This window comes from Sminthopsis crassicaudata, chromosome 6, assembly GCF_048593235.1.
Source record: "Sminthopsis crassicaudata isolate SCR6 chromosome 6, ASM4859323v1, whole genome shotgun sequence".
NCBI classification, from domain to species: Eukaryota; Metazoa; Chordata; class Mammalia; order Dasyuromorphia; family Dasyuridae; genus Sminthopsis; species Sminthopsis crassicaudata.
Window position 1 is genome coordinate 192,415,008 of NC_133622.1, and position 26,411 is coordinate 192,441,418.

The following is a 26,411-nucleotide window of genomic DNA, read 5'->3' on the forward strand; positions in this document are numbered from 1 at the left end:
GACGGTGCCAGACTGTGAGGGGCCAACTCAAGGAATCTGAACTTAACTGGAAAGTCAAGAGGCTGGAAATCCCAGCCGAGACACTCAGAGACAAATCCCTTCATCTCCAGGCTCCCGTTTTCTTATCTATAAATCAGTGTAATAATCCTTGTCCCACCCACCTTTTATGACTGCTCTGGGGAAAGTGTTCTGCCAATATTACTGGGTCACAGAAGGATGACTGTGATCCTTATGGGGATTGCTAGGGAGCAAGTTTCTGGAAGTCATTTCACGGATCCCTCAAGGAAGAGAAGAGCAGGGAGGCCATGTTTGGTGCTGCTGTGTTGCCCTCTAGGTTGGAAGGACCACCATCACAGGCCTGGTTCCCAAAACATCACTACTTGAGGATTGATAGAATATTAATTGTGAGATTGATAAAGACCCTTCCTCTAAAGCCCCTTCCTTTCATGAGGACATGGAAATTTTTGTTTCTCAAATCACTGAGGTACAAATTTAGAAGAATTGTACATGTTTAACCTACATCGGATTTCTTGTCTGAGGATGGGGTGCGGGGAGAAAATTTTGGAATACAAGGTTTTGTGAAGATGAATGTTGAAAACTACTTTGCATGTATTTAGAAAAATAAAATACTATTTAAGAGAAAACGTTAGTTCATGACGTCAGTAGAGCAAATATAATTGTTCCAATTTACAGATGAGGAAACTGAGGTCCAAGAAGATGTGTCCAATCTCAAAGCCTGGGTCATCTGGCTTTAGGTCCTTTTCGAGTCCTCGGCATCACAGGTGCTTCCCCCCAGGAACATCAGTCCCAGAACTCCCAGCCTGAGCAGGTCTCCAGTGGAGGGTTGTCTCACTGATTGCTGCCCACCTCATGCAGCTGCCTCTTTGTAGTAAACAGGGGTGGAGAATAGGCCTGCATGGCCCCAGTAATCCACAGCACGGAGCCGGTAGAAGCCAGTGACGTAGGCGTTATCTGTACAGGAAAGAAAGAAGTTTGGAGGCTATGGCTATGAAAATCTCTGGAAAAGAGGCTCAGAGTGAGGCTGGGAAGTCTTGGGAGGAAGGAGAGGAGGACAAAGGGAACAGATAACAAAGTCGGACTGGGGATAATGTCAGGGGAAGGGGAAGCCGGCATCCCAGGGTTTGGGCCTTACCTGGAGCAAAGACAAAAAGGTTAAAAGTTGACTCCTTCCTTTTGATTCCTTTGTATCTATGTCCGTGTTGGGAGAATTCAACATCATATGTCCTCAGACATCTGTGGGGGAACAGAGGGAGAACAGCTAGAAGCCTCAAGTCTCCAGTTAAAGTTGGACTTTCTCAAAGTTGAAGGCGCTTAAGACCATTAAGTATATTCCATTTGTTCAGTCATCTTTCAGTCATATCCAATTCTTTGTGAGCCCATTTGCAAAGACCCTGATATGGTTTATCATTTCCTTCTCCAGCTTATTTTACAGATGAGGAAACTGAGACAAAGAGTTAAGTGACTTGTTCTAGGTCACATAGTAAGTGTTTGAGGCCAGATTTGAGCTCTGGAAGATGAAGCTTATTGACTCCTGACCCTGAACTGAATTCACTGTACCACTTAACGGCCCCAGAGTCACATACTGACCAAGAATGGATCCCAACCAGTAGACATCCATCCTCTTCTTAAATCCTTTCAGTGATGGAGACTTCTTATCTCTTCAGCCCATCACACTTTTGGATATCTCTAATTGTTAAAAGTTTTCCCAAATTCAGTAAACATTTTAAAAGTACTTACTATGTGCAAGATATTGCTCAGCTCCCTGAGATAAAAGCACAAGCCAGAAAAAGAATCTGGTTCAAAAACCTACAAATACTGTGGGGAAATTCAATATTTAAAAAGATAAAGAATGAAATGTCACATACAGGGGATAATAATCTATCAACAATATGGTTGGAATGAGGTGTGAATGAAAGGGAAATTATGTAAACAAATCTGGAAAGAAGGGCTCCAGTCAGACTGTAAAGAAATTCAAATATCAAGACAGCGACTTCGTGTTTTATCCTAAAGGCAAGGGGGAACCACAGAAGTCTCTTGAGTAGGAAAGTACCATAGAGCCAAAATCCATCTCTCCACAATTTCTGGTTGCTTCTTTGAGTTTTGTCCTTTGGGGTGTCAGGATTGAGTCTAGTGTATTAAGGTGGAGACTGAGATGGGGGTCAATACCAGGACCTAGAGCTGACAGCCAATGCTACTGAGTCACAGCCCAGGGGAAGGGATGAATCAAAGAAATAAGGGGGGAAGCAGAGAATAATTCAGTCCTCTCACTCTGAACAGACCTGTGGCTGGGCTGTTAAAGCCCTTCAAAATCCTCATCTAACCTGGCTCTTCAGACTAATTACTTCCCCTCCCACACTCTCACTCCAGCCAGACTGGCTTACCTGAAGTCCTCTCTACGTCATGTGCCATCTCCTAGCTGAAACACTGAAAAACTCCCCTTGCCATGTCTGTCTGCAGCCTCAGCCAAGGCTCATGTCATTTCTGATTTCCGGGTCAACATCCCAGCCCTCTTAAAAGGACTCAAAGTTGCTCCGTGGCTGACGGTGCAGTACGACAGAAGGGGGCAGTGTGGTATCATGGAAGGAGTCTGGGACTCACTTTTGGCCTGAGCCAGTATAAAAGTGAGACAGAGGATTTTGGGGGCCCTGGGACTGGAGGGAGCTCAGGTTGGAAGCTGCCGATTCTGTCGGGTTACAGGGACCACGTACAGCTGGAGGGAGGCTGACTCACTGGGAGGAGGAACTGAATGGGAACCAAGGGAGGAGAAGCCGGTGGTGATGCACTGTGGGCACACAGAGAAACAGTGTTCAGGGAGAGATGATGGAGGCGGGGCTCACAGTCCTTGATACTTAATAGCTGCATGACCTTAGACAAGATACTTTTCTTCCCTGGAGCTCCAGTCGAGAGGATGCTCAGGCAAAGCGAGCTCCAAGGCCCCTTTCAGCTCAGCCATACTATGACCCCTCCATCAGAAAGTGCAAAATCTGAACTACACTTACCCGGTCTATTGGACAAGCCCATGACTCTACAAGCACTCTACTGATGGTCAAAACTGGGACGTGAATCTACATCTCTTTGGTTTCAAATCCAAATCTCTTTCTACTAATGTTTCTAGATGAAACAGCCCTAGATCAGAAGCCAAGAGATGGGAGTTTGGGACAGGGGTATAAATGTTTTAGCAACCTACTCTATGGGGGGGGGGGGAGGTACACATATTTTAAATTTTATTTCAAATTATTATTTTCTTCTTCACTTTAAGTCTAGATAATAAAAAAAATTAATTAATTAAGGCCTGTTTGTAGCATTTGTTGATTCCTAAGGCATAAATGCTCACACTGAAACCTTAACAATCTTTTGATTGAGCTGGTTCCAGCATACCCCTGATTGGGTCTGTCTTAACATTCTTTGGCTCTGTGACCCCAGGCTACTTATTGCTTCTAAGCCTCATTTTTCTCATCTGTAAAATAGGAATAATGACATTCGTTGAGACTCCTCACTTCAAAGGGCTGTTGTGAAGAAATCACTTTTGAACCACAAATTTGCTGCAGGAACAGGAGTGGGGGCAGTACTCTTGGTTTTGCCACTAACTAGCTGTGTGACCTTGGCCAAGCCCTTTTCTTCACTGTGCCTCGGTTTCTTCCTTTGAAAAAAGAGTATTGAAAGATGTGATCCCTTTTCCTTCACAGGCTAATTGTACACTACTTCAAAGTCCGATTCTTTTTGTCCAGCAAAACAACCGTTTGGACATGTATACATACATTATATTTAACTTATACTTTAACATGTTTAACATGTATTGGTCTACCTGCCATCTGGGGGAGGGGGGAGGGGAAAAATTAGAACAAAGGTTTGGCAACTGTCAATGTTGTAAAATTACCCATGTATAAATCTTGTAAATAAAAAGTATTAAAATATTAATAAAAATAAAAAAAGAAAGATGTGATCCCTAAAGTCATTCCTATCTCTGAAATTCTATGATCCCATGATGAAACATAAGAAAAGTCAGTACATCCATCTTTTCGGAGAATATTCTCCTTGAGCCCATCCCTCACCTGGAGAGTGTGTCTACAGCATCATAGTGTTTTGGGCTTCAATTTCCTCATCAGTAAAATCAAGGTATTTGAAGTCACAGACTGTTAGCTCCCTCCTAGCTCTGAGATCCCACATCCCCACAGCATGCACATGACCATATATACGTACTTGGAATTCACGCAGCCATCATCCCAGATCAGAGTGATCTGCCCTCTCGTGAGAGGCAAGATTCGGACGCCAGTCACCTATCCAAGGGTAAGGTGAGAAAGAAATCCTGTACCAGTGTGAATGGTGCTGGTTCACTACTAAAAGAGTCTTAGTCCCCTAAAGAAACCTGTATTTGGTTTCTGAAGAGTCATGAGACTTTAGATTTCCCTGCCTGGAGGGTAGATACTTTCCCTGCTGCTGACAGAAATGCCCAGATCTTTCTTTTTTTGAACTTGGCTACTCTGATCAATACAATGATCTACAATTCCAAAGGAGTCAATGATGAAAATAATGCTCTTCATCTCCAGAGAGAGAACTGATGAACTCCTAGTACACACTGAAGTATAATTTTTTCACTTTCTTTATTCTTGTTTTTTTTTAATATGATTAATATGGAGATGTATTTTGCGTGTTTTCATATGTACAATTAATAGTGCTTACTTTCTTTGGGTGGGGAGGATGGAATAAGTAATAAGTAATAAAATAAGTAAATAATAAAATTTAAAAAGTAAACCTTACTTGGTCGTTCCATCCTTTCAAGTTATTACCCAATCTTTTTTCCCCATTTCACAGCCAGCTTCTTAGTCATGGTTGTCTCCTTTCTCATCTTATGCACTCTCCTCAACCCTTTGAAATCTGTCTTGTGATCCCACTATTCAACTGAAACTGCTCTTTGCGAGGACTTCCATGAGTCCAGTTGCTAAGCCCATTGATCTTTTCTCAGTCTTCATGCTTCTTCATATTTCCTTTGCTTTCAGCACTATCCACCTCCCCCTTCTCCCTTAGACAGACTCTCTTTGGCCTCCAAGATACTGCTCTTTTCTCAGTTTCCTTCTTCCTGTGTGTTGGTGACTCCTTGGCAGTCTATCTTGTTTGTCTATCACTCATCTCTTGGTCCTGCATTCCAAGCCCTCCTATTAACTCTTTTTAAATGTTCTCGCCCTTCAACAGTGATAAAGAATGATCAATCATCAGATGATGTCCAAATCTACATCTCTAGCCCCATCTCTTACCTGAAATCTAAGTAACTTACTTTGAGTTGCTTGCTGGTCATCTTCATATGGATGTTCCATTAGGATCTCAACATAAACATGTCCAAAATGGAAGCTATTTCTTTGCCCCTTAAATTTGTCCCTTCTTCAAACTTCACTACTAAGAAGGTCCCTCACCTCAAGGAAGGTCTGCTTTCCTCCCATTTTCTTTCCCTTCTTCTTCTCCCCTTGGCTCACTGCTGGGCCCTTTCCACACTGCTCCCTAGGGCCCCCAATTTCTTAGGGGATTAAGAGGTTCCCTTTTCTGAGATAGATGGTATTTTAAGAAAGTTTTCTGATTACTTTAATTTCTTGTGGCTGAACTGGAATTTGAAGCCAAGTCCTCAGGCTCTTATATTTGCTGAAACGGGATGGACTGTGATAAGACCCTAATGGATGACTAGAAGAGATCTTAGATAGGACTTTGTACTTTTTTTTTTTAATCACTGAGCAGGGAATCCTATTGTTGTACCTGGTTTGGAGGCAGGTGTGGCCTTGAACACACATGAAGGAGAAGGATTGAGGGTACTGAAAGCTCCTGCTTTAGGGTCAGCTGGCCATTTTCAGGAAATGGAAATGGGCCTTTGGCTACAGCATCCTACAGAAATACAACATGATAGTAGGCCACACACACACACACACACACACACAGAACTGGATGTCATTTCCATTTCTAACTACTTAGACGCATGAACGACATTGTGGAATGTCAAAAGTGGGAGGACCCTAAAGAAACATGTAACCCTTTCATTTTACAGAAGGGGAAACTGAGGCTCAGAGGGAAGAGACTAGAATCCATATCTCCTGGCTCTGATTATATGGCTCATTTCACTGAGTAAGGACAAATGTAAATCCTTTATCTCTCTGACCATATCCCCCATTCCAAGAGTCATTCTGGCCCCATTTCTTTCTTGGGCCCTCATGACCCTCATTTCATCCCCAAATCCCTCATATCCCTCCTGCCATTCCTCATCCACGAATTTTTGCCCTCTTTCCCAACATTGCTCTGGCCCCTCTCTTTGCCCTTTTGCCTTCTTTATTCCTGTCTCGTCCCTTCCCAAAATCCAGACTTGTTTCCTCCATGACATCCACCCACCCGATCTCTCTGGCTGTACCTCAGTGTCTCTCATCTGCTGAAATTGCTTTCTAGTGGGGAAGACAGGTGAGCCAAGTTTCTTCCACTCCAGGTAAGGGTTGGTGAGATTATTGTCCATATAGTAGGTCATGTAGACAAGATCTGGAGAGAGGCAGAGAAATGGAGTCCAGAAGAGTAAATAAGCAGGGGAGGCTGAGTTGGGGAGAAGATGAGTTTCAGTTGGAGATGAGAAACGTGGTGGGGTGGCAAGGTAAAGGGCTGGGGCCAAGAGGAGTTTAAGAATTCTGGAGAAGATGTGGTCCCTGTCTTTGAGTATCTTAAGGGCTCACTATGCAAGAGTTCAAACTAGGTGTTTGGTTTGGGCTAAAACTAGAAGTGAGGCAGAAGATTCAAGAAGGCAGATTTCAATTTACTATGAGGAAAAACCTTCCCAATAATTGGAACTTCCCACAAGTAGAAAGCTGCCTCCAGGAGTATAGCCTCCCATCAGTGAGGTCTCAGATGGCTGTGTGGATATCCTCCCATTTGGAATGTCTTGCTTCAGGCTTGGATTGGAGTAGATGCCTTTTGAAGGGGATGTGGATGGAGTTCTAGTCCTGGAGCCATCTTTCTGGGTTCAAATATGGCCTCAGACACTTACTAGTATGTGACCCAGGGCAAGGCACTTAATGCTTTTTACCTCAGTTTCCTCATTTCCAAAATGAGCTGTAAAAGGAAATGGCAAACCACTCCAGAATCTCTGCCCAAAAAACCTCAAATGAGGTCATGGAAAATTGGACACGACTGAAACAACTGAACAACAGGATTCCGTACGTCAAATTGCTGTAGGCAAGAAAGGAGAGGGAGAAGGAGAGGGGGGAAGGGAGAGAGAGAAACAGACTGAGACACTTAGAGAGAGCCCTGAAGAATGGACAGAAGTTAGAGAAGGTTTATGGGAGAATCAGAGATGAGGCTAGCTAAGCTGGAGGAGAAGATCCACAAAATAACTGAGGTGGGTTGGGATGGGGCACGGTGGAGTCATAGGCTCATAGACTAGAGCTGGAGTTTGATCTCTGATAAGGTTCTAGAGGTGAAAGTAAAAGGGCCTAAGAAATCCTGGGAATTGCTCCCCCAGCCATGGTACTTTACATTTTACAAAAGGCTTTTGCCACCACAAATCTATAAAGTAGGAAGTAAAAGGATTATGCTCATTTTAAGGAAATCGAGGCCCAAACTTGGCAAATGACTTACCCAGTGTCACTTGAGTAAGAGGCATCCCAGCTAGGACTGGAACCCAGCCTGGGGCCTTTGTAATGTACCACAAAGCTTCCTTGAGAGTCTCAGACAAAGGCACCCTGGCTTTGTGCCATACGTGATGGGGACCCACAGAAGTTTTTTGAATAGGAAAAGGGCTCAGAGGCCACTCAAGTCTCTCCTGGCTCTCACCTGTAGACAGTGGGACATTGTTGAGCTGTATAGTGACGGTGCTGAGATTGGCAGATGTCTGATTGTCATCACTGGCATATACTAGCACTGTGGCCTGCCAGCTGTCTGGTGAAGATGGCTCCTCGGGCCAGTGAGAGGTGGCTAATACTCCCAGTGTGTGATTGCTGTCCACCAGCAGCCCCTCACAGCGAGCTTCTGTCCATAGCTGAGTTCTACCTGTAAGTACAGAAACATAGCTACTCGTGTGTTAGGGACTGGATTAGTCAGGCTTCAATGCATGGGAGGGGCCCTGTATCAGTGGGGTGCGAAGAGCAAGGCCCCAGTGGGAGAGGCCTACAATTCTGTCCACTTTAAAATTTCATTACTTTGCGTTAAGCTGGACCTTTTTGCCCCCTACCCTAATTCCAGGGAAGATATATGTAGCCCCATCAGAGATGGAGAGAGAAAGAGGGGCAAAGAAAAAAGAAAGAGATGGAGTAGTGGAATCTAGTGCAGGGAAAGAGAAAGAAAGAATGGATGTGGGAGACGGGGACAGAGACAGTCAGAAAGACAGAAACAAAGGCAGAGAAGAAAAGGAGAGAGAATTGAGAGAGACAAAGAAGTGAGGGAGAGAGAGGGAGGAAAGGAGGGACATGAAAAGGGAAGGAGAGAGAAGGGGAAGAGGGTTAGGAGAGAATGAAAAGAGAAGAGGAAAAGAGAGAGTAAGGGAGGGAGACAGGAAAGGCAGAAAGGAAAAAGGCAAAAAAGGAGACCAAAAGAGATAGTGAAAGGAGACAGAATGATTTAGAAAGAGACAAAAGAAGAGAAGACAAAGATCAGCATTGACAAAAGGGAAAAGGGGGGGAGGAGGAATCAAAGCCTGTGGCTTGATGCACCTTACCCAGGAGGGCCAGCAGCCCCATGGCAGTGAGCACGGGCTTTCGGACTAGCTGCACATGGGGCGGCTCTGTGTTGTTCATCTGGAAGCGGGCAGTCAGTGTCCTCTGAGTAAAGTGGTGTGGGTGGTAGCTCAGGAAAGCATTATCATTGCTCAGCAGGGTATAGTTCAGGGTATTGTTGGGCTCTGACAGCAAGGTCTGATGTTGGGCTATGACCTAAAAGGAGGGATAGCTTGGAATAGATGGAAGTCCCCACCCATTACCATGTACCCCACCACTAGCTGTTTCCATCCCCCTTCTCAAGCCCCAGTCACAGAGCATCTGAAAGGGATTGGATCTCAGATAGCACTGAAGCTAGTCCCTTCATTTTCAAGTGGGGGAAACTGAGGCGCAGAGAGGGGGGGGGGAACTTCCCCAAGTCACATGAGTTAGTGTCAGATCCAAGATAAATCCCCAGTTTCCTAACAGCCCAGGGCTTTTCCAAGTCATTTCTTTCTCTATTCCCCCTTTGCCAGTCTCACTCATCTCTTTTTGCTATATCTCATTCTCCCTTCTCCCTCCTTCTCTCTCTGTCTCTGTCTGTCTGTCTCTCTCTCCCCCCTCTTCCTTCCTTTCCTTCCTTCCTCCCTTTCTTTCTTCTTTCCTCCCTCCCTTCTTCCTTCCTTCCTTTCCTTCCTCTCCTTCCCTCTCTCTTCTTTCTTCCCTTCCTCCTCCCCCTCCCTACATTCCTTCTCCTCTCCCTCTTTCTTCCCCTCAACCTAGAGTAGCTAAGTGGTCTGGTAATTGCTGGACATGGAATCATGGCCTCATAAGCTCAAATCTGGCCTCATACACTTGCTAGTTGAGTGAGCCAAATCACTTCACTTCTGCCTGCCTCAGTTTCCTCAATTGTGAAACAGGACTCATAATAGCTCCTGCCTCCCAGGGTTGTGAGGATCAAACACTTAGCACAATGTCTGGCACGTAGTAGGTACTTAACAAATTCTTGATTCCTTCCCTCTCACTTCCTTTCTGTCTCTACCCCAACTCTGCTTCTCTACCTGCTTCTCTACTTCTTTGCACTTTCCACCTGGATTTTTCAGCATCCAGTGCTTGCTGCATTGGAGTGAACAAGTATGTAGATCCATGAAATGCTTTAGAGAAGCCTCTTGGTTCAACAAAGATAGAAAGCCTGGAAGCCAGAGGGAAGCTCACCTTCACAACCATAGATGCATAGGTCACATCCGCTCTCCAGATCTGAGGCTGGGACCAGCCCACCAGCGGGTCAGCCTCATCGTTATAAATGGGGACATGGGTGAAATTGGGGAAAAGGCTCTGGATCTGCTGGACAACTTCCTTTTCCTGCTCAAGGATGTAGAGAGAGCTGCCCCCACCCTGCAAGAATCCCAAGTTAGGCTGTCAGACCAGAGGCAATGACCAGGGGGGCGGTCTCTCCTTATCTCCCTCATTCACTTCACCAGACAGTATCTAGTGGTAAGCATCCCTTTGGGTTGTCAAGGAGATATACTTGCTAAACCAGAGAGAGAAATTACCCGGTGATTCCATCCCGATCCCTCCCCGGACTGTCCTGATCTTATGGCTGCCTGGCCCAGACTCTGACAAGTTAGCCCCTCCTCTCCTAAGGGACGTGGGAATTACTGAAACTATAGGAAATATCACCCAGGCTGGAGAGTGCCAGAACCCTGGCAGGTGTGAAGGGGCAGCCAGCTCCACAAGCAGCTGTCCCAGGAACCAAGGGAAGTACCCTGGGAACTTCAGGGAAGCACGCCAGCCAGGAAATTCCTAGTGCCAGACTCCAGGATGGGGCTGAACAGGAAACATGGAGCAGACGTGGTTGCGCCACTCTCAGGCTACTGATACTGGAGCTGATGATTTCTCACTCCCCTCTTCTCTTCTCTTCTCTTAAATGTGACAATTCGGAAAAGTGCTTAGCACACAGCCTAGCACGTAATGGGGGCTTCATAAATGCTTCTTCCATTCCCTTTCTTTCCTTATCTTTCTTGGGTCATGTGTCTGTTTCCTGAGAGTTTCTTTAGCTTTTCTGCTTTTTCTTTTTTTTCTCTTCTGTTTTTAAGTACGATCGATGTGGTTGATCACTGTATTGCCAACTTGTGTGCATCACTGGCAGAAGATTAATAATTGCATTCTGACTTGTTCAGTCCCCACCTACATCAGGCTTGGGGCGGGAGGGAGTGATAGCCCTGGGGAGTGTAGCCCCACAACCACGCCGTCACCAGGGCTAGCACACACAGGTATGAACATTTACCATAATGAGGCCAAAGGAGACATTTAGGCCAAGCGCTGTGATTTGATTTGAAGTCACTTTAAACTGGGGAGACCTGGATGGACTTCATTGAGGTATATTTTATCTGAGCTGGACCTTAAAGGACCTTAAAATTTGAAGATGAATCAGTGATCTGAATGAACAATCATTCATGAAGGATAGTGTAGGTAAAGACATAATGGAGGGCAAAAGGCACAAAGGATTTAATTCATACTGAATTGTGAAATACTAATAGAAACTTTCTGGTTTCTTTAGCTCCCCAGCTCAGCTGCTGAGGGATCCACCCAAGACCCACTTACCTTCCGGTGCAAGGAGATATAATCCAGACGCACACCTTTCTCACCCGTGAAGAAGTTTGTCCCGTTGTAGCAGTGCCTGAGTAAGTTCCAGCAAATGGGGGACTTAGGGAATGGATGGAAGGAGTCACCAGGTCCTCCAAACTTCAGCCTCAAGCTTGCTTCCCTCAGGCCTTCTGAGCAGGCATCATAATAGTTCAGGAAGCCTACGTCCAAAAACTATAGTCATTCACTCATCTCTTCATCTCTTTACTATTATCATTCAGTTGTGTCCAACTCTTCATGACCCCACGGAGTTTTCTTGGCAAAGAGACTAGAGAGGCCATTTCTTTCTCCAGCTCATTTTACAGATGAGGAAACTAAGGTAAATAAGGGAAAGTGACTCACCCAGGTTCACACCTAGTAAGTGTCTGAGGCCGGATTTGATGAGTCTTCCTGATTCAACCCTGCACTCCATCTATTAAGGCACCTAGCTGCCCAACTTATTCAGTTAGTGCTTCTTTATTGATTCACTCACTGACATTCCCTCATTGCTCACTCATTTACTCTTTCATTAACTCATTCATTCATTTATTCACTTATTTATTAATCTATTTACTTATCCAAACACTGGGTAAGTAAATGTATTCAGTAAACATTGACTTGAGTTTGGTCAATACAAGCTGTTTGGGTAAAGTATTACCCTTATCCTTCAGGGAATCGCCCTAGTCCATGAAGACTTCTTGGGATTCCACACTAATCTCTTCCTCCTCTGCCCTCCCAGAGTCCTTATGGTCTGCACCACACTCCCCAGCTCCCATTCATCCAGGGAGCTGTACTTTGCTCTCACTGTCATTTCATGGTGGTGTGTCTTGTCTCCTCCTCCCACTCCCACAGACATAAAGTCTTCAAGAACAGAGAAGAAAGGCAAAGAATGATGGTAAAACAATGCTGGGCTGCTAATCATGAGACTCCAAAGCTGAACTAGGTAAACTACATGACTCTGGGAAAGTCATTTAAGTCCTGAACTTCTTCTTGTCATTCAGTCATGTCCAACTCTTTGCGACTCCATTTGGGATCTTCTTGTCAAAGATACTAGAATGATTTGCCATTTCCTTCTCCAGTTCATTTATAAAGGAGAAAACTCAGGCACACAGGATTAAGTCACTTGCCCAGAGTAACACAGCTAAGTGTCAGAGGCATTTTATTCACTATGCCACCTAATTGCCTCAACTTGCTCACCTGCAAAATGGAGAGGATAACCTTGCAGACCTCCACAGGTCTTTATCGTGAGGCTGTAATTATCCTCATGTAAAATGTAATAATAATAATATTATAATGAATATAAAAAATTTTTGTTAGTCATTATGTTGGTTCCCTCACAAAGTCTAGCAAAGCACATCGTGAAGTCAAATAACCATCCTACCTATTCTAGTCTTCTCATTTTATAGAGAAAGAAACTAGAATCCAGAGAAGGCAGGGGGTGAATCACAGGAGACTGTGAATAGAACCCAAGTCTTCTGAACTGAGAATGTTATAAATAAACTCAATACTTCCAAAAGGCAAACTGTGCATACCCTTTTATCCAGCTGTGTCTCTACTGGGTCTGTATCCCAAAATGATCATTAAAAAGGGAAAGGGACCTGCATTTGCAAAAATGTTTATAGCAGCTCTCTTTGTAGTGGCCAGAGACTGGAAACTGAGTGGCTGCCCATCAGTTGGAGAATGGCTGAATAAATTGTGGTATATGAATGTTATGGAATATTATTGTTCTATAAGAAATGACCAGCAGGAAGATTTCAGAAAGGCCTGGAGAGACTTACAGGAACTGATGCTGAGTGAAATGAGCAGGACCAAAAGAACAGTTATTCACAGCTACAAAAAGATTATGTAATGATCAACTATGATGGTGATTCAGATCAATTCCAATAGACTTGTGATGGAGACAGCCATCTGCATCCAGAGAGAGGACTATGGGGACTGAATGTGGATCAACAGAGTATTTTCATCTTTGTTGTTGTTGTTGTTGTTACTTGCTTGCTTATTTTTTTTCTTTCTCATTCTTGCCCTTTGATCTAATTTTTATTGTACAACATTATAAATGTGGAACTTTGTTTAAAAAATTAATTAAACTCAATGCTTTTGCACAAGCAGTAGGCAGGTCCTCATCTTGTACCTAGAGCGACCTCATCTTCTTCCCCTCATTCCTCTGCCATCTGAGAAAATACTTGCATACCTTGAATCGTCATGGACACATTGTCAAAGTCGTGATGATCCGGCTCATTCCAAGTTTCAAAATTCCATCTGGAGACATGTTGCAAGCCATACTTCTCTGCAAATGAAACCACGAGGGATGTCAAAGCTACTGTCAGCACAAGCTTCACAGAGAAGAACTGATGAGGAACATTTCAACCCACACACTACCACCCCCAGTGATTCTAAGTGACTCTACAACACCTCCAAATACTTTGCTAACTTCACAACTGTTTTCCCTGGAGAGTGCCGGTGTGTCATTCCCCAGCTTCTAAGAGCAAACAGATCTAAGTTAATCACAATCTGTTTGCATGTGAAAATTTAATAACTATAAAAATAAGCTTTAAATATTTATTAAATATCCTTGGAGATCCTCTATCATAAAACACTGAAAAACAAAGAACATAGGATGTCAGAGCTGGGAGGATTCTTACTTAGAATGTGGTATGGTCGTGGAAAAGAGATCTTAAGAGACCATCTAATCCCACCCCCTCAATTTCCAGAGGAGGAAATTAAGGCTTAGAGAAGAAAACCTGACTGAAATCAGTTATCTTAAGTTCAGAGGTACCTGAAAGGAATCTGCTAACTTCTTTCAAAGAATCCTAAGTTCTTCTCCTGATCTCATGAAGTCAGATGGATTTTCCCTGCTCTGAAGCCTGACTATGAGATTTGGTTCCATAGACTATTCCCAGCCTTTCTTGTCTCCTGGCATTGCTAACCTAACTTAGGCCATTGGTACTATAGCAGGCAGGCTGCACATGCAGAATGTTGTTGAAGCTGTTATCAACATATCAAGGGAAGGGGGTGGCTGGTTTTGTTTCACTGTTTTTCCTTCTTACAAGAGATGGTTCCCTAGGGAGTCTGGGGCGATAACAATTGAGTGGAAAGCAAAAGGCATCAAGAAAATGTGAACAATCCATTTTCATCCCACTTCATGTTTTTCACAGTGGTTTCCCCTCCAATATCTCAACAAGTCCTCAGCCTACAATCCCTTTCTTTAAGGGTCTGAAGGGCGGCCATCTAGGAAGAAGGTTTAGGCTGGCATCTTTTTAGTGACAAGAGCACACTGTCTTTGGAGAGTCCTTGGACTGGATTCAAATCCTGCCCCTATCTAAGTGAGTTAAGCAACTCTCTCCAAACCTTGACCCTAATTTTCTCATCTGTAAAATAAAGTTGGATTCTATAGCCTTGGGAGTCCAGAGCTATGATCATATATATAGTTGCTTTACTGTTGCCTAGAAGGGCAGAACTAGAAGAACCAAGGAAAGTCACAAAGGTAGATTTAGATTCAGTGGAAGAAAAAGTTGCTAACAATTAGAGTTATTTAAATCTTCTCTACCATCTTGTACACAATAACAGCCAGGTTGTGCGATGATCAGCATTGATAGACCTGGAACAGAACTAGGTTTCACAGTAAGTTATTACCATTCAAAATTGTAAGAATCCAGAGCAACAAGATGCTGCAGTGGATGGAGCACCAGCCCTGATGTCAAGAGGAACTGAGTTTAAATCCCATCTCAGACACTAGCTGTGTGACCCTGGGTAAGTCACTTCACCTTGACTAATTACAAAAAACAAACAAAGAAAAAAATGATTCCTGGAATTGAATCCAGATATGAGATGATAAGAGTTCAACACAGAAATATGTTTTTCATGACTGTTAGCTGTATAACTATCACATTGATTGCCTTCTCAATGATTGGAGAGAAGAGGGAGATGGGAGAGAATTTGGAGCTTGAAATTATTTTTTAAATTTTAATAGTTTTTACATGTAATTTACATATAAAATTTTAAATAGTTAATTTTTTTTAAAAAAGATTAGATGGAACCCACCCTGAGTCCTTTCAAGACTTACCAATATATCTCTTAGCCAATAGGGTGACCAGATTCTTCCATTCATACACCTGCTTCTTATCCTCAAAGTCAGTAAAGTATCCGGATGGACTCCCCATCAATTCAAATCCTTGAATAGATGAAAATACTTTTCAGCGTCCTTAAGAAGAGTTTCCCAAATGGGAGAGAGTATCCTGGCTCACTAACAGAGGTACAGCCAGACTACCAGGGCCAAGGCAAGTAGGCAGGCCCAACAGGATCTCAGTCTGTACTTGATGGGTTGGCTGACTTGATTCATTCTTTCATTCATAAGAGCTCAGAAATTGGAGAGATCAATAAGGGAAGGAAAGACTACTAGAATTGCTAGACTAAAGATAGGCAAGATTTAGGGAAGCAAATAGGGGAGAAAAGGAAAGAAGAACGGTATAAGCAAAAAATGTAGATGAGGCTGTCATGCTCAGGGGACAATAAGGAAACTCAATGAATGAGCTGGGACTAAGGATCTATGTAAGGAAAGTCATAGGAAGTAAGGCTAGAAAAGTAGGATGGAGAAAAAGTAGGATGGGCCTCAAATGTCAGAGCGAGGAGGTTGGATTTAATCTTGAAAGCAAGGAGACACTGGAAGTGTCTGAGCAGTGACATTATCCCATGAGGAAAGGAGAGAGCCAGAGTTAGGGTTAAATCTCCCCTTTGGTCCTAATTATCTCTCTATTACTAGAACTCAAGAATTCACTGGAATTCTTTGATTTCAGAATTTTTAAACAATTCACTGAAATTCTAAAACTGTGTTTCCTGATCCATTTACCTGGAATGAGTTTATTCTCCCAGAGAAGATCCAAAAATCTATCCAGGTTGGTAAAGTTGTAACGAAGGTCTCCATCAATGACACTGCAAAGATATTCTCAAAGTTAGATAGGCTTAGAAAAAGAAAGATTATAGCATTTTCAGACAAATGGGATGGCATTAAATGTAAAAAGGCCTAGGAGAAGGTAACTTCTAGTGATAAGAAACAAAGTTAAGTCTTTGATGCATATTAATTGATCTTGGATAAGATGTTTTACCTGAGCCCCTGTTTCTACAAAATGAGGAAAATGAATGAAAAAGCATTTATTGGCTGATTACCATGTGAATGAAGTATTACCTGCCTCAAAGGGTGATTATGGGAAAAACACTCTGTGAACCATAAAGCCTTACAGAAATGTAAACTAAAGGCCTACTTTAGCACAGTATCTGAGATGTAGTAGAAACTTAATAAACTCTTGCTTGCTTAACTTGATTTATTATTATGTGAAGTTGGATAGAATACTGGATTTGGAATCAAAGGGGTTAGGCTTGAATCCCAGCCCAGTTACTTAAGTCAGAGGGAGAAAATGGATCACAGCATTTAGAGATAAAGAGACCCCAGAGAGCATCTGCTTCAACCCCATCTAATTTTGTTTTTAAGTTTTATTGATTTTTCCCTTTGTATATAGTTATTTTCATGTATTACTCCTCCCCATCCATATATCTTTCCCTTCAAATACTCCCTTCTTCCTAAGTGCCCTATAAAGGCATCAACATCCTCCCAATCCCCTAGGTTCATCCTCAGCTCTTCTGCCTCATTCTCTCTCACCCACCCCACCCCCAAGTCCCACTCAAATCTGTTGCCAAGAACAGCTATTAATCCTATAGATTTGTATCAGTTCTTTATATATCTTGGATGTAAAACCTTTGGAAGGGAAACTTGCCACAATGACTTTTTTTTCTCCCAGTTAACTCTTTCTCTTGTAATTGTAATTTCACTTGTTTTGTTTGTGCAGAAACTTAATAGACATTTTCATCCAAAGATTTCTTTGGAATCTGAGTTAAAATTCTAGATGCTGAGCTGATACTAAGTGAATTGAGCAGAAGCAGGAGAACACTGTACACAGTAAGAGCAACATTATGGGATGATCAACTATGAAAGGCTTAGCTCTTCTCAGCAATATTGTGATCTAGGACAATCCAATAAATTTGGGATGGAAAATGCCATCCACATTCAGAGAGAGAACTATAGAGACTGAATACAGATTGAAGCATACTATTTTTACTTTTTTTTCCTTTCTCATGTTTTTCCTTTTGTTCTGATTTTTCTTTCACAATGTGACTAATTTGGAAATATGTTTAACATGATTATACATGTATAACCTATATCAAATTGCATGCCATTTAGGGGAGGGAGAAAGGAAAGGAAGAAGGGAGAAAAAGCTGGAACTCAAAATCTTACAAAAATAAGTGTTGAAAACTATATTTACATGTAATTGGAAAAAATAAAATAATAAGTGGGGAAAATAATAAATAATTTTTAAAAATAAAGTTCAGATGTTCCCTCCACTTGGGCAGCTCCTGCTGGCAAATTTACAGAAGAGAATGGCTAAGTCAATCTTCATATCAAAATCAGTATACATGCGTGTTACAAACCATTGGAAGAAAGTGTGATACAGTGGGAAAAATGATGAACTTGGGGTCAAGATACATATTTTAGCTGTGTGACCCTGGGCAAGTCACTTTCCCCAATGAAATCTCAAGTTCTCCAAACTTCAGAGCCAGTACTATATCTACTGTCATCCAGCTGCCCCTTGGAACCTCATCTCTAAAATGAGGGAACAGTCCCTCATTTTAGGTCCCTTAGTTCTAAGGTCCCTTACTTCTCTGATGTCCCTGGTCTATGATTCTAAGTTCCCCATAGCTTCCTATTCATAGCTGGTGTCAAACCATGCTATCTGCACTCTGGCCAGCCTCCTCATCAGAACTCAGACTCCGGCCAGGGGACCCTGGGTTCTGATAGATGGACTTTTACCTTGCCCTGCCCAGAACTAGGTTACCTTGTCACTTGCCAGGCGTTTCCAAACCAAAACTCCTGTATGTATCCTTTCCTCCTTCCCTGTTTTCCATTATATGTTGTTTTCAGTCATTAAGATGCAAGCTCCTTAAGGGAAGATATTGCCCGAGTTCTTGAATTTGATTCTCCAGGGCCTAGCATAGAATCTCACACACAACAAATGCTTTTCATTCTTTGTACCAAAAACTACTGGAAGAGAAATGGGCACACGGTGGAGCCATAGTGCATAGAACACTGGGCTTGGAGCCAAGAAGCTTCATCTTCCTGAGTTCAAATCCAGCCTCAGACACTTACCAGCTACATGACTTGGATAAATCACTTAACCCTATTTCCCAGTTTCCTCATCTGTAAAATGAGATGGAGAAGGAAACAGCAAACTACTCCAGTATCTTTTTCAAGAAAACCCCAAATAAAGTTTCAAAGAACCAGATAGGACAGAAACAACAAATGAATAAACAATATTAGAAGATAGAATCTCAGAGGCTCACTTAGTAGGATAAGATCAAGCACAGAAAGAGGCCAGTGGGGATGCCCTGGGCCATTGCTATTAGAGGCATTCCAGGGTCTCTGAAATCTGCATCAGGATGAATTATTCTACCCTTTATCCACAAAGTTGGCTTGATTAAGAAATCTGGGATCAAAGAGCACCAGCCCAGCAGTTCAAATCTGGCCTCAGATAATTACTATCTATATGGCCTTGATAAAGTCACTTAATCCCAATGGTTTCTCTAAGAAAAAAAAAAATTCTGGGATCACTGACATTCTGTATCCCCTCTAGAGATGGACCCCCTCCTCTCCATTGCATTCAATAATAAAACACATTTCTATAGAAATTTTCCCCCACAATAATACTGCTAGCTAGGTAAAGCAAGTACTATTATCACCATTTTGTAGATGAAGAACCTGAGATTCAGACTCCATTTACCCAAGATGGCTTATTCAAAATTACATAGTTACTAAATTTTGGAGTTGTGGCATCAAATTGGGTGTCTCTGATTTCACATATGGTTGAAATGTTAAATTTTAATAGTATTATTATTTTCAATTGTTAAACAATTTTTATTTTAAAGTCTTTGAGTTCCAGAATCTATAACTTCCTCCCTCTTTCCCTTCTTCCCCTTTCCCCAAGATGGTAAGCAATCAGATATGGGTTATACATGTTCAATTATGCATAACATTTCCATATTAGTAATTTTGTATGAGAAGACTTGAAAGAAAGAAAAAATAGCAAGCTTCAGACTGCATTCAAACAATATCAGTTCTTTCTCTTTATCATGAGTCCTTTGAGATTATCTTGGATCATTATATTGTTGAAAATAACTAAGCCACTCACAGTTCTTCATGATACAATCTTACTGTTACTATGTACAATGTTCTCCTGGTTCTGTTCACTTCACTACGCGCTGTTCATGTATGTCTTTCCATGTTTTTCTGAAATCATACTGCTCACCATTGCTTACAGCATAGGAGTATCCTATTATAATCACACATCATAGCTTGTTTAGCTATTCCCCAATTAGTGGATATCTTTTTGATTTCCAATCCTTAACGACTACAAAAAGAGCTGCTATAGACATTTTTGCACAAATAGGTCCTTTTACCTTTATTTAGATCTTTTTGGGATATAAGCCTGGCAGTGCTATTGCTCGAACTAAGGATATGCATAGTTTTTATAGCTTTGGAGACATAAATTATATTATTATTAGCAATAACAATAAGCTAACTGACATGGGAAGAATAATTCCTTAAACAGCTACTGAAAATCCAGAAAAGTTATTGATACCAAAGTGCTCGAAACCATCTAATAATTCATCTTCAGAAATGGATATGATATTTATCATGGAAACGACATTAAATAAGATACATTATCACTTCTATACCCTCAGATTCAAGGAAGTTTTCTATCTGACTTTGATATTCATTACTTCCTCATTAAAATATGAGCTCTTTGACCTCAGGGATTATCTTAATTTTCTGCTTGTATTCCCCATACTTAGCACAGTTTTTGTACATACTAAACAAGAACTTCATGCTCATTCATTCATTTATTCATTCTCAGCAACTTGTAACTTCTGAGTATATCTGAGGAAGCTTAGCAGCTACTTTGTATCCTGGAGCAAGTTTTGATAGAGGAAGAAGACAAGGAATTTACAATGGCTGAGAAGATAAGACTCAGAGGATTGTGGAATTAGTTGCTGTACCAAGGAAAGTTTTCCAAAGATGAAGATCAAATTTTCCAAAAGCCAACCCTAAACAAAAGAGTCACAGAACTAGAAAGGGGGTCATTCAGTCTAACCCACATCCAAGCAGGTATCTCCTCGACAACTTGAAGATGAGGAATTGACTATTCTGGGTACCACAATCCACTCTAGGGTACCTGCTTATCATGAATAAGGTTTTTCTTTCTTTCTCTTTTTATCTTGGAGCTCAAAGCTCTCTCTAGAACTTCTCACTGTGATGAGGGTCAAAGTATGAGAGAAATAATTTTTCTAAGGACTTAAAAAAGGGAGAGATCATTTCTTGTTGGGGTGGGGTTGGGGAATCATGGAAGACAACCTAGAGGGAGTGATTTCAAAGAAGAAAAAAGGACAAAGGAGTTTGTAATTAAATTACACAGATGAGAAATTAGGAGATAGAGCTGTGTTTGACCAAGAATAAGCGGCCCATTTTGACTAAAGTGGAGGGTACAATACAAGAAGAAGAATACTAGATAATGGACCAGAAAGATAGGGCAGGGCCAAATAGGCCCTGGAATGCACAGGCTTGTGGCTAAATGGAGAGCAGGTGGACATGGCAACAGGAAGGCAGTTAGTGGAGGAATAGAGTACTGGATTAGTGCCAGGAAGGCTCATTTTCCTGGATTCAAATATGACCTCAGGCACTTACAAGCTGTGTGACCCTGTCACTTAACCCTGTTTGTCTCAGTTTCTTCATCTATAAAATGAGCTGGAGAAGGAAACAGCAAACTACTCTAGTATCTTTGCCAAGAAAACCCAAAATTGCGTCAAGGAGAGCCAGACAGGATGAAAAATGAATGAACAAATGAAGTCAGGAAAAACTTCAAATATTTCTAAATGGTGGGACCTGTGGTAAGTGACTTAGTATTTTAAGTCACTTAATTACTAGTCTAGTTTCCTTATCTGCAAAAAAAAGAGATAAAGACTAGCTCAGAGATAAGAGCTTTGCAGATCATAAAGGACAGCAGAATGACAAATTCCATTATTAATGTTGGCAGCAGTGACACACTGGAGGTTTTGCCCAATGTGTTAGGGAAGGAGTAGAGCCCGCGCAATGGATTGGAGGAGCAGATGCAGCAGGCACAGAGAGGTCTCTTAGATGGGGCATGGTTATAGTGGTCAGTGTGAGAGGTGTACAGGAGAATGGAGACCAGGGACATGTCTGCTATAGAAGCTTAGTAAAAATTTGCTAAATTAGATGCGCAAGCAGTTTCCATCTATTCCCTGGGGATACCAAAGGTTCTCAAAGCCTGCTGAAAATGCAATAAAACTTAACCTGCATTTGGGGTAAAAATTAAATTCTCATTGGGTAAACTCCAAAGGTCAATAATACTCAGACAGGGTTGTGCTGCTGTCCCATTCACAGCCCCCACCAGGTCGTCTGCAGTCAGACTGGGCATCCCCACCCCCACCCCCCAGAAACATTTATTTTTCCTCAGGATCCAGACTCAGAAATGAGTAACTCTCCTGTAGAAGGGTCAGGAATCAGAACTGGGAGTGGGGGACTGTGGAATTAGGAATTCTGATACCTGGAACAGCTCAGTTAGAAGAACATAACTAAAAGTTATGCCAGCAGATGGGATGATCTCTCTATTATATCATTCTCTCCTAGCCTTTGTGGCCTGGCCAGAGACCAGCATTCCACAAACCCTAAGAGCAGAGGGGGGGAAAGGTAGGCGAAAATTGGAAGAAAGGGGACTTCAGGAGTGGGGCCACATGACCTGGGGATCACAGAGAACAAAGAGAAGTCCGAAGCCAGGGTGGCAGGACAGAGGAATGACTGTACAGGAAGGAAACACATCCCCTTCATGTCAGTGTCCTGGGACAAAGCGCTACTCACCCTCCCTTAGTTACAATTTTAAAGGCCCATTAGTCCAATCCTCTCATTTTATGAATAAGAAAATTGTGGCCCAGCAAGAAGAAGAGACTGCACTCAAGTCACACAGCAAATTACTGGCAGAGTCAAAAAAGAACTCACATCTCCTGCTTCTCAAATAGTTTTCCTCCTTAACATTGAAGCACAGAACTAAGAATAAGTAGCAGGAAAGTCAATTACAGCTTAATTTAAGAAAGACATTTCTCATAACCAGCTATTCTGAAATTATCTCATGAGGTAATGAGCTCCCCATTCAGCTCTGTGATGATAATAATTATATTAGGTAACATTTACATGATACTTTTAAGGTTTCTCAAGTACTTCACAAATATAATCTCATTTGATAATAGCCTTCTTGCTATTACTCACACAGAACATGACATTTCTAGTCACTGTGCTTTTGTCTTGGCTGCATCCCATGCCTGGAATGCAGTACTGCCTCTCTCCCACCCCAAACCCCATCCCAGAGGACAGATCTCTGGTCCCCTTTAGAATGCTGCTCAAGAGCCACCTTCAGCTAAAGCCTTTCCTGGCTTCCTCAGACCTTTCTAGTCTTCATCATGCTTGGCTCTGACAAGGGGGATCCTGAAACTCTAAAACTCCTGGAAGGACAGATTCTCCTTGAATCCTGACCTCTGTAAAAGACCCCCCTCACCCCTCAGGGAAAACAGGGCAAACAGCTTCATTCTGTTATCCTGAGAGACAGGCACCATCCACATTGATAACACTCACTATTGCTTAAGCTTCCCATCGAATTAAAGATCAGCCTAGAGACACTCATTCAATTCTATTAAAATTCCAGTTCAAGCTGAATCCAGCTCCTATCAAGAGCAACACCCAGTTTGTAGCCAAGGCTTCTATTATAAAAAGTGCCAGTTTTAGGCTCAGTCCTTGCAGAGGACCTATCATGCCAAGGAAACTCTCTTTGTGGCATAGCAGCAACCTCTGCCTCCTGAAATGATATTCTCTTTTAGCGTTACCCTCTCTTTATCCTCACCTATTTCCCTAACAAGACTTTATACCTCTCTGTTAGGATCTCTCTACTAAACTTTACTTCTCTGCCTGGACTTTGCCACCAAGGAATTCAGCCTTTCTATTCATGCATAGCAAAGGCTAACTTCCCTATGCCAATAATAAACTTTTTACCAGTGCAGCTTTTCGAGTTCGTAAATGTCTTTACGAAGGATCTCTGCACCGTCAGAAGAGGGTTCCCAAAACTCCTCCCATGCACCAAATCCCAAGGGGATTTAAGGGAGACAAACCTCTTCATTTGGTTCCCTGAACCCCGAACCTGCTACTAACCTCATCATCTAACTCCCTTATCATCAGGAACTCTAATCTCATCATGTGGTTCCCTGACCGGGAATTGAAAAATCTAGACCTCATCAACTCCTCTCCTCACCCCCTATAACCTCTCGACCCCAGCCTGCTAGTAGTTCCTAAAACATGATTCTCCATCTCCCATCCCTGTTCCCCCACAGTGGCTTGTTTCCCATTCAAGAACAATGACAAAGAGGATCTGATCATGAGTCTTGATTCCAGAATTGGGAGAAGGACAGGGGTGAGGGAAACAAGAAAGGGAACAGAATAAAGGGGCTTAGAGGCAAGTTGGCTGGTGAAGCTGTGGAAATAAGCTTCAGTGGATCCATAATGACACTGCAAGTAGCAGTACCCTCCGCCTTTTACAGGGCAGGAAAACTTGAAGACTTTAGCTTAAAAGACCAAGATCTCCCACCATATCCTCGGCCATCTCCATTTGTCCTGTCCTATATCTGACTACTGCACCCCAGTGGCTCTGGAGGGGAAATGGGGCAGGTGACCTTGCCCAGCCCTTCCTCACTTAAATTCAATTCACTTGCATGTCGTGCAGCATCTCCCTGATGTTCTGGTCCTCTTCAGGAGCAAAGAACAAACAGGCTTTTAGAAAGGTTAGGTCTTAGCCAGCGTCATAGAATTTGTCAGCTTCAGCAATGGGGTCTGAACCTCGGTCTCTGTGGACACTGAGCCATTGGGTCCTTATAAGACCACGTGGGATGACCAGCTCTTTGCTTTGTAATCCTAGAATAGAAGCCCAGCAGCCTCAGAACACAGAAAGCCTCATTCGTGCTCCCTCTGTCCGAACTATGACAGGAGGAACCTTAGAGACGATCTGATTCAATCCCCTCGTTTTAGAGAACATGTGCTTGCGTCTATTGTACATGCATATGTATGTGTGGGTAAGTGGATATCTATATTGATGCATAAGTGTAGGTGTGAATATTGTGTGTACATATATGTATATATCATGTATTCTGTGTTTTGTGTGTATGCATACGTGACTATATAAATATATACATGTGTATACACACATGTATGTGTGTGTTTTTCTATGTAACAGTGTGTATACATCTGTGCACATTGTGCATATAAAGCATGTGTCTTTATGTCTGTGTGTATAGACCGCATGCATGAATGTGTTTATGTGTGTGCATGTACATATGTGTATATGGGGGTTGAGTTACATATGTGTCTATTGCCTATATGAATGCATGTACATGTTGACATTGATGTGTCTGTGCACATGTGTCTGTGTCTGTCTAGCTTTCTATCTGCATGTATGTGCAGAGGCTGATGTATCGCTCTGTGTGTGTATAAGTTATAAATGTCTGTGCACGTGTGTGGAAGCTGCATTGGGAGACTGGCCTGTATTTTTTTGTGGTTCCGAGCCTCCCTGGGTGCATGTGCAGTGTGCATGATGCGTGTGTGTTGTGTGTGCATGTGCATGATGCATGTGTGTTGTATTGTGTGTGAATGTGTATAAGTTATAAATGTCTGTGCACGTGTGTGGAAGCTGCATTGGGAGACGGGTCTGCAGCTGTCTGAGGTCCCGAGCCTCCCTGGGTGCATGTGCGCACTAAGCACGCGTGGTGTGTACGTGTGACAAGCGGCTGAGGCGGGACTGGACGCGCCAGGGCCTCTCACCCCAGACCCCACATCCCAAGCGGAGCCCTGGGGGAGGGGAGGAGGGAGGCCTCGGGCTGCCGCCGCTGCCAGGGGCCCTCCTGCATGACAATGAAGAGCCTATTCTCGGTTTCTGCGGTTTCTGTGCTGCTCTCAGCCGGGCGGCTCGCAGAAGCCCGAGCGTGGGAGAGAGGAGGGCCCGGGTGCCGCGGGCCTGCGCAGGCGTGTGGGCGAGGAAGATGGAGGGGGAGAGCCCGCGCCTGGACCGCCGGTCCCCCGAGCGGAGGTGAGTCCTGCCATCCGGCCGCACAGTCCTCGGGGTTGCTGTTATTTCAGCCACGGGCGAAAGCCGGGCCGGCCGCGATGCTTCTGAGCCGGGGCCGCAAAAACAATTTCCCTTCCCCACAAGCTTGAGCGCAATGATTCGTCTCAGGCTCCTCTCAGCCCCACCTGCTACTCTTTCTTCGGGGGAGGCAGGTCAAATCCGGGCATTTTAGCTCCATAATGAGGCCCTCAAGCAGGGGATGCACAAGCCCGTCCCCTGCAAATCCCCTCGTGGACCCCGAGCAAAAGATGTTTGGCCAAAATGAGGAACTGTCCTTCCTTTACAGCCGCCGAGGGACGCCGAGGAAGGAGAGAGTGAAAGGAGCTCTCTGCCCCCTCGACACTCAGCCCAGCTGTCTCTCCACCGGGCCCGGCTCTCCCGGCGATGAACATGAACATGGCTGCGATTCCCAGGCCCTGGCCGAACCGCTCTGGCTTCCAGGAGAGTCCCCCATCACCGAGCTGTGGAAGGGCCTGGGGCCTGTTTTGACTTTGTTTTCTGGACAGAATTCTCCTTCCACACCCGCCAGCCCCTAAAATCCCCCTCCTCACTGTAAACTAAGGTTTGGCTTTTTATGAAGAGCAAGAGCGACAATCCCAATGTTCTGTCCTGTCTCTGCTGTTTCACTGAAGAGAAACTGCATCTGTTTTCTAGTAAAGGGGGACGCTGGTACAGAAACACGCATTGCAGAGACTGGGTAAAAGCATTTTTCTAAAGAGAATACACAAATCCATTCAAGTGGAAAAGATTATTGATCCCGACTCTATTGAGCCAAAGGACTGTGGGTGGACGCTGGAATTGCCTCTGTCTTCCTGTCAAACAGGTGCCACAAAAGGTA

The 26,411-nt window shown here is 43.3% G+C and overlaps 2 protein-coding genes across 4 annotated transcripts in view; one reads left to right on the forward strand and one right to left on the reverse strand.

Annotated features, from left to right (window-relative positions):
* Positions 1–574: 574 nt before the first annotated feature.
* IDUA (alpha-L-iduronidase) overlaps positions 575–26,411 on the reverse strand; it is a 70,865-nt gene continuing 45,028 nt past the window's right edge. For both annotated transcript variants that reach the window (XM_074273410.1, XM_074273411.1), the window contains exons 3-14: positions 16,141–16,223; positions 15,358–15,465; positions 13,486–13,581; positions 11,274–11,476; positions 9,885–10,064; positions 8,693–8,906; positions 7,813–8,028; positions 6,407–6,528; positions 5,764–5,889; positions 4,222–4,298; positions 1,154–1,254; positions 575–972 (exon numbers count right to left, since the gene is read on the reverse strand). In XM_074273410.1, the coding sequence (XP_074129511.1) occupies positions 869–972; positions 1,154–1,254; positions 4,222–4,298; positions 5,764–5,889; positions 6,407–6,528; positions 7,813–8,028; positions 8,693–8,906; positions 9,885–10,064; positions 11,274–11,476; positions 13,486–13,581; positions 15,358–15,465; positions 16,141–16,223 (1,630 nt within the window). In that variant the 3' untranslated portion in view covers positions 575–868. The remainder of the gene's footprint in view (positions 973–1,153; positions 1,255–4,221; positions 4,299–5,763; positions 5,890–6,406; positions 6,529–7,812; positions 8,029–8,692; positions 8,907–9,884; positions 10,065–11,273; positions 11,477–13,485; positions 13,582–15,357; positions 15,466–16,140; positions 16,224–26,411) is intronic.
* Positions 25,285–26,411, forward strand: part of SLC26A1 (solute carrier family 26 member 1) — a 35,169-nt gene continuing 34,042 nt past the window's right edge. Inside the window, exons 1-2 of one of the 2 annotated variants that reach the window (XM_074273407.1) lie at positions 25,285–25,534; positions 25,860–26,408. The gene's annotated coding sequence lies outside the window, so the exon portion shown is untranslated. Of the gene's footprint in view, positions 26,409–26,411 lie in introns of both variants that reach the window. The other variant, XM_074273406.1, reaches the window with a different exon arrangement.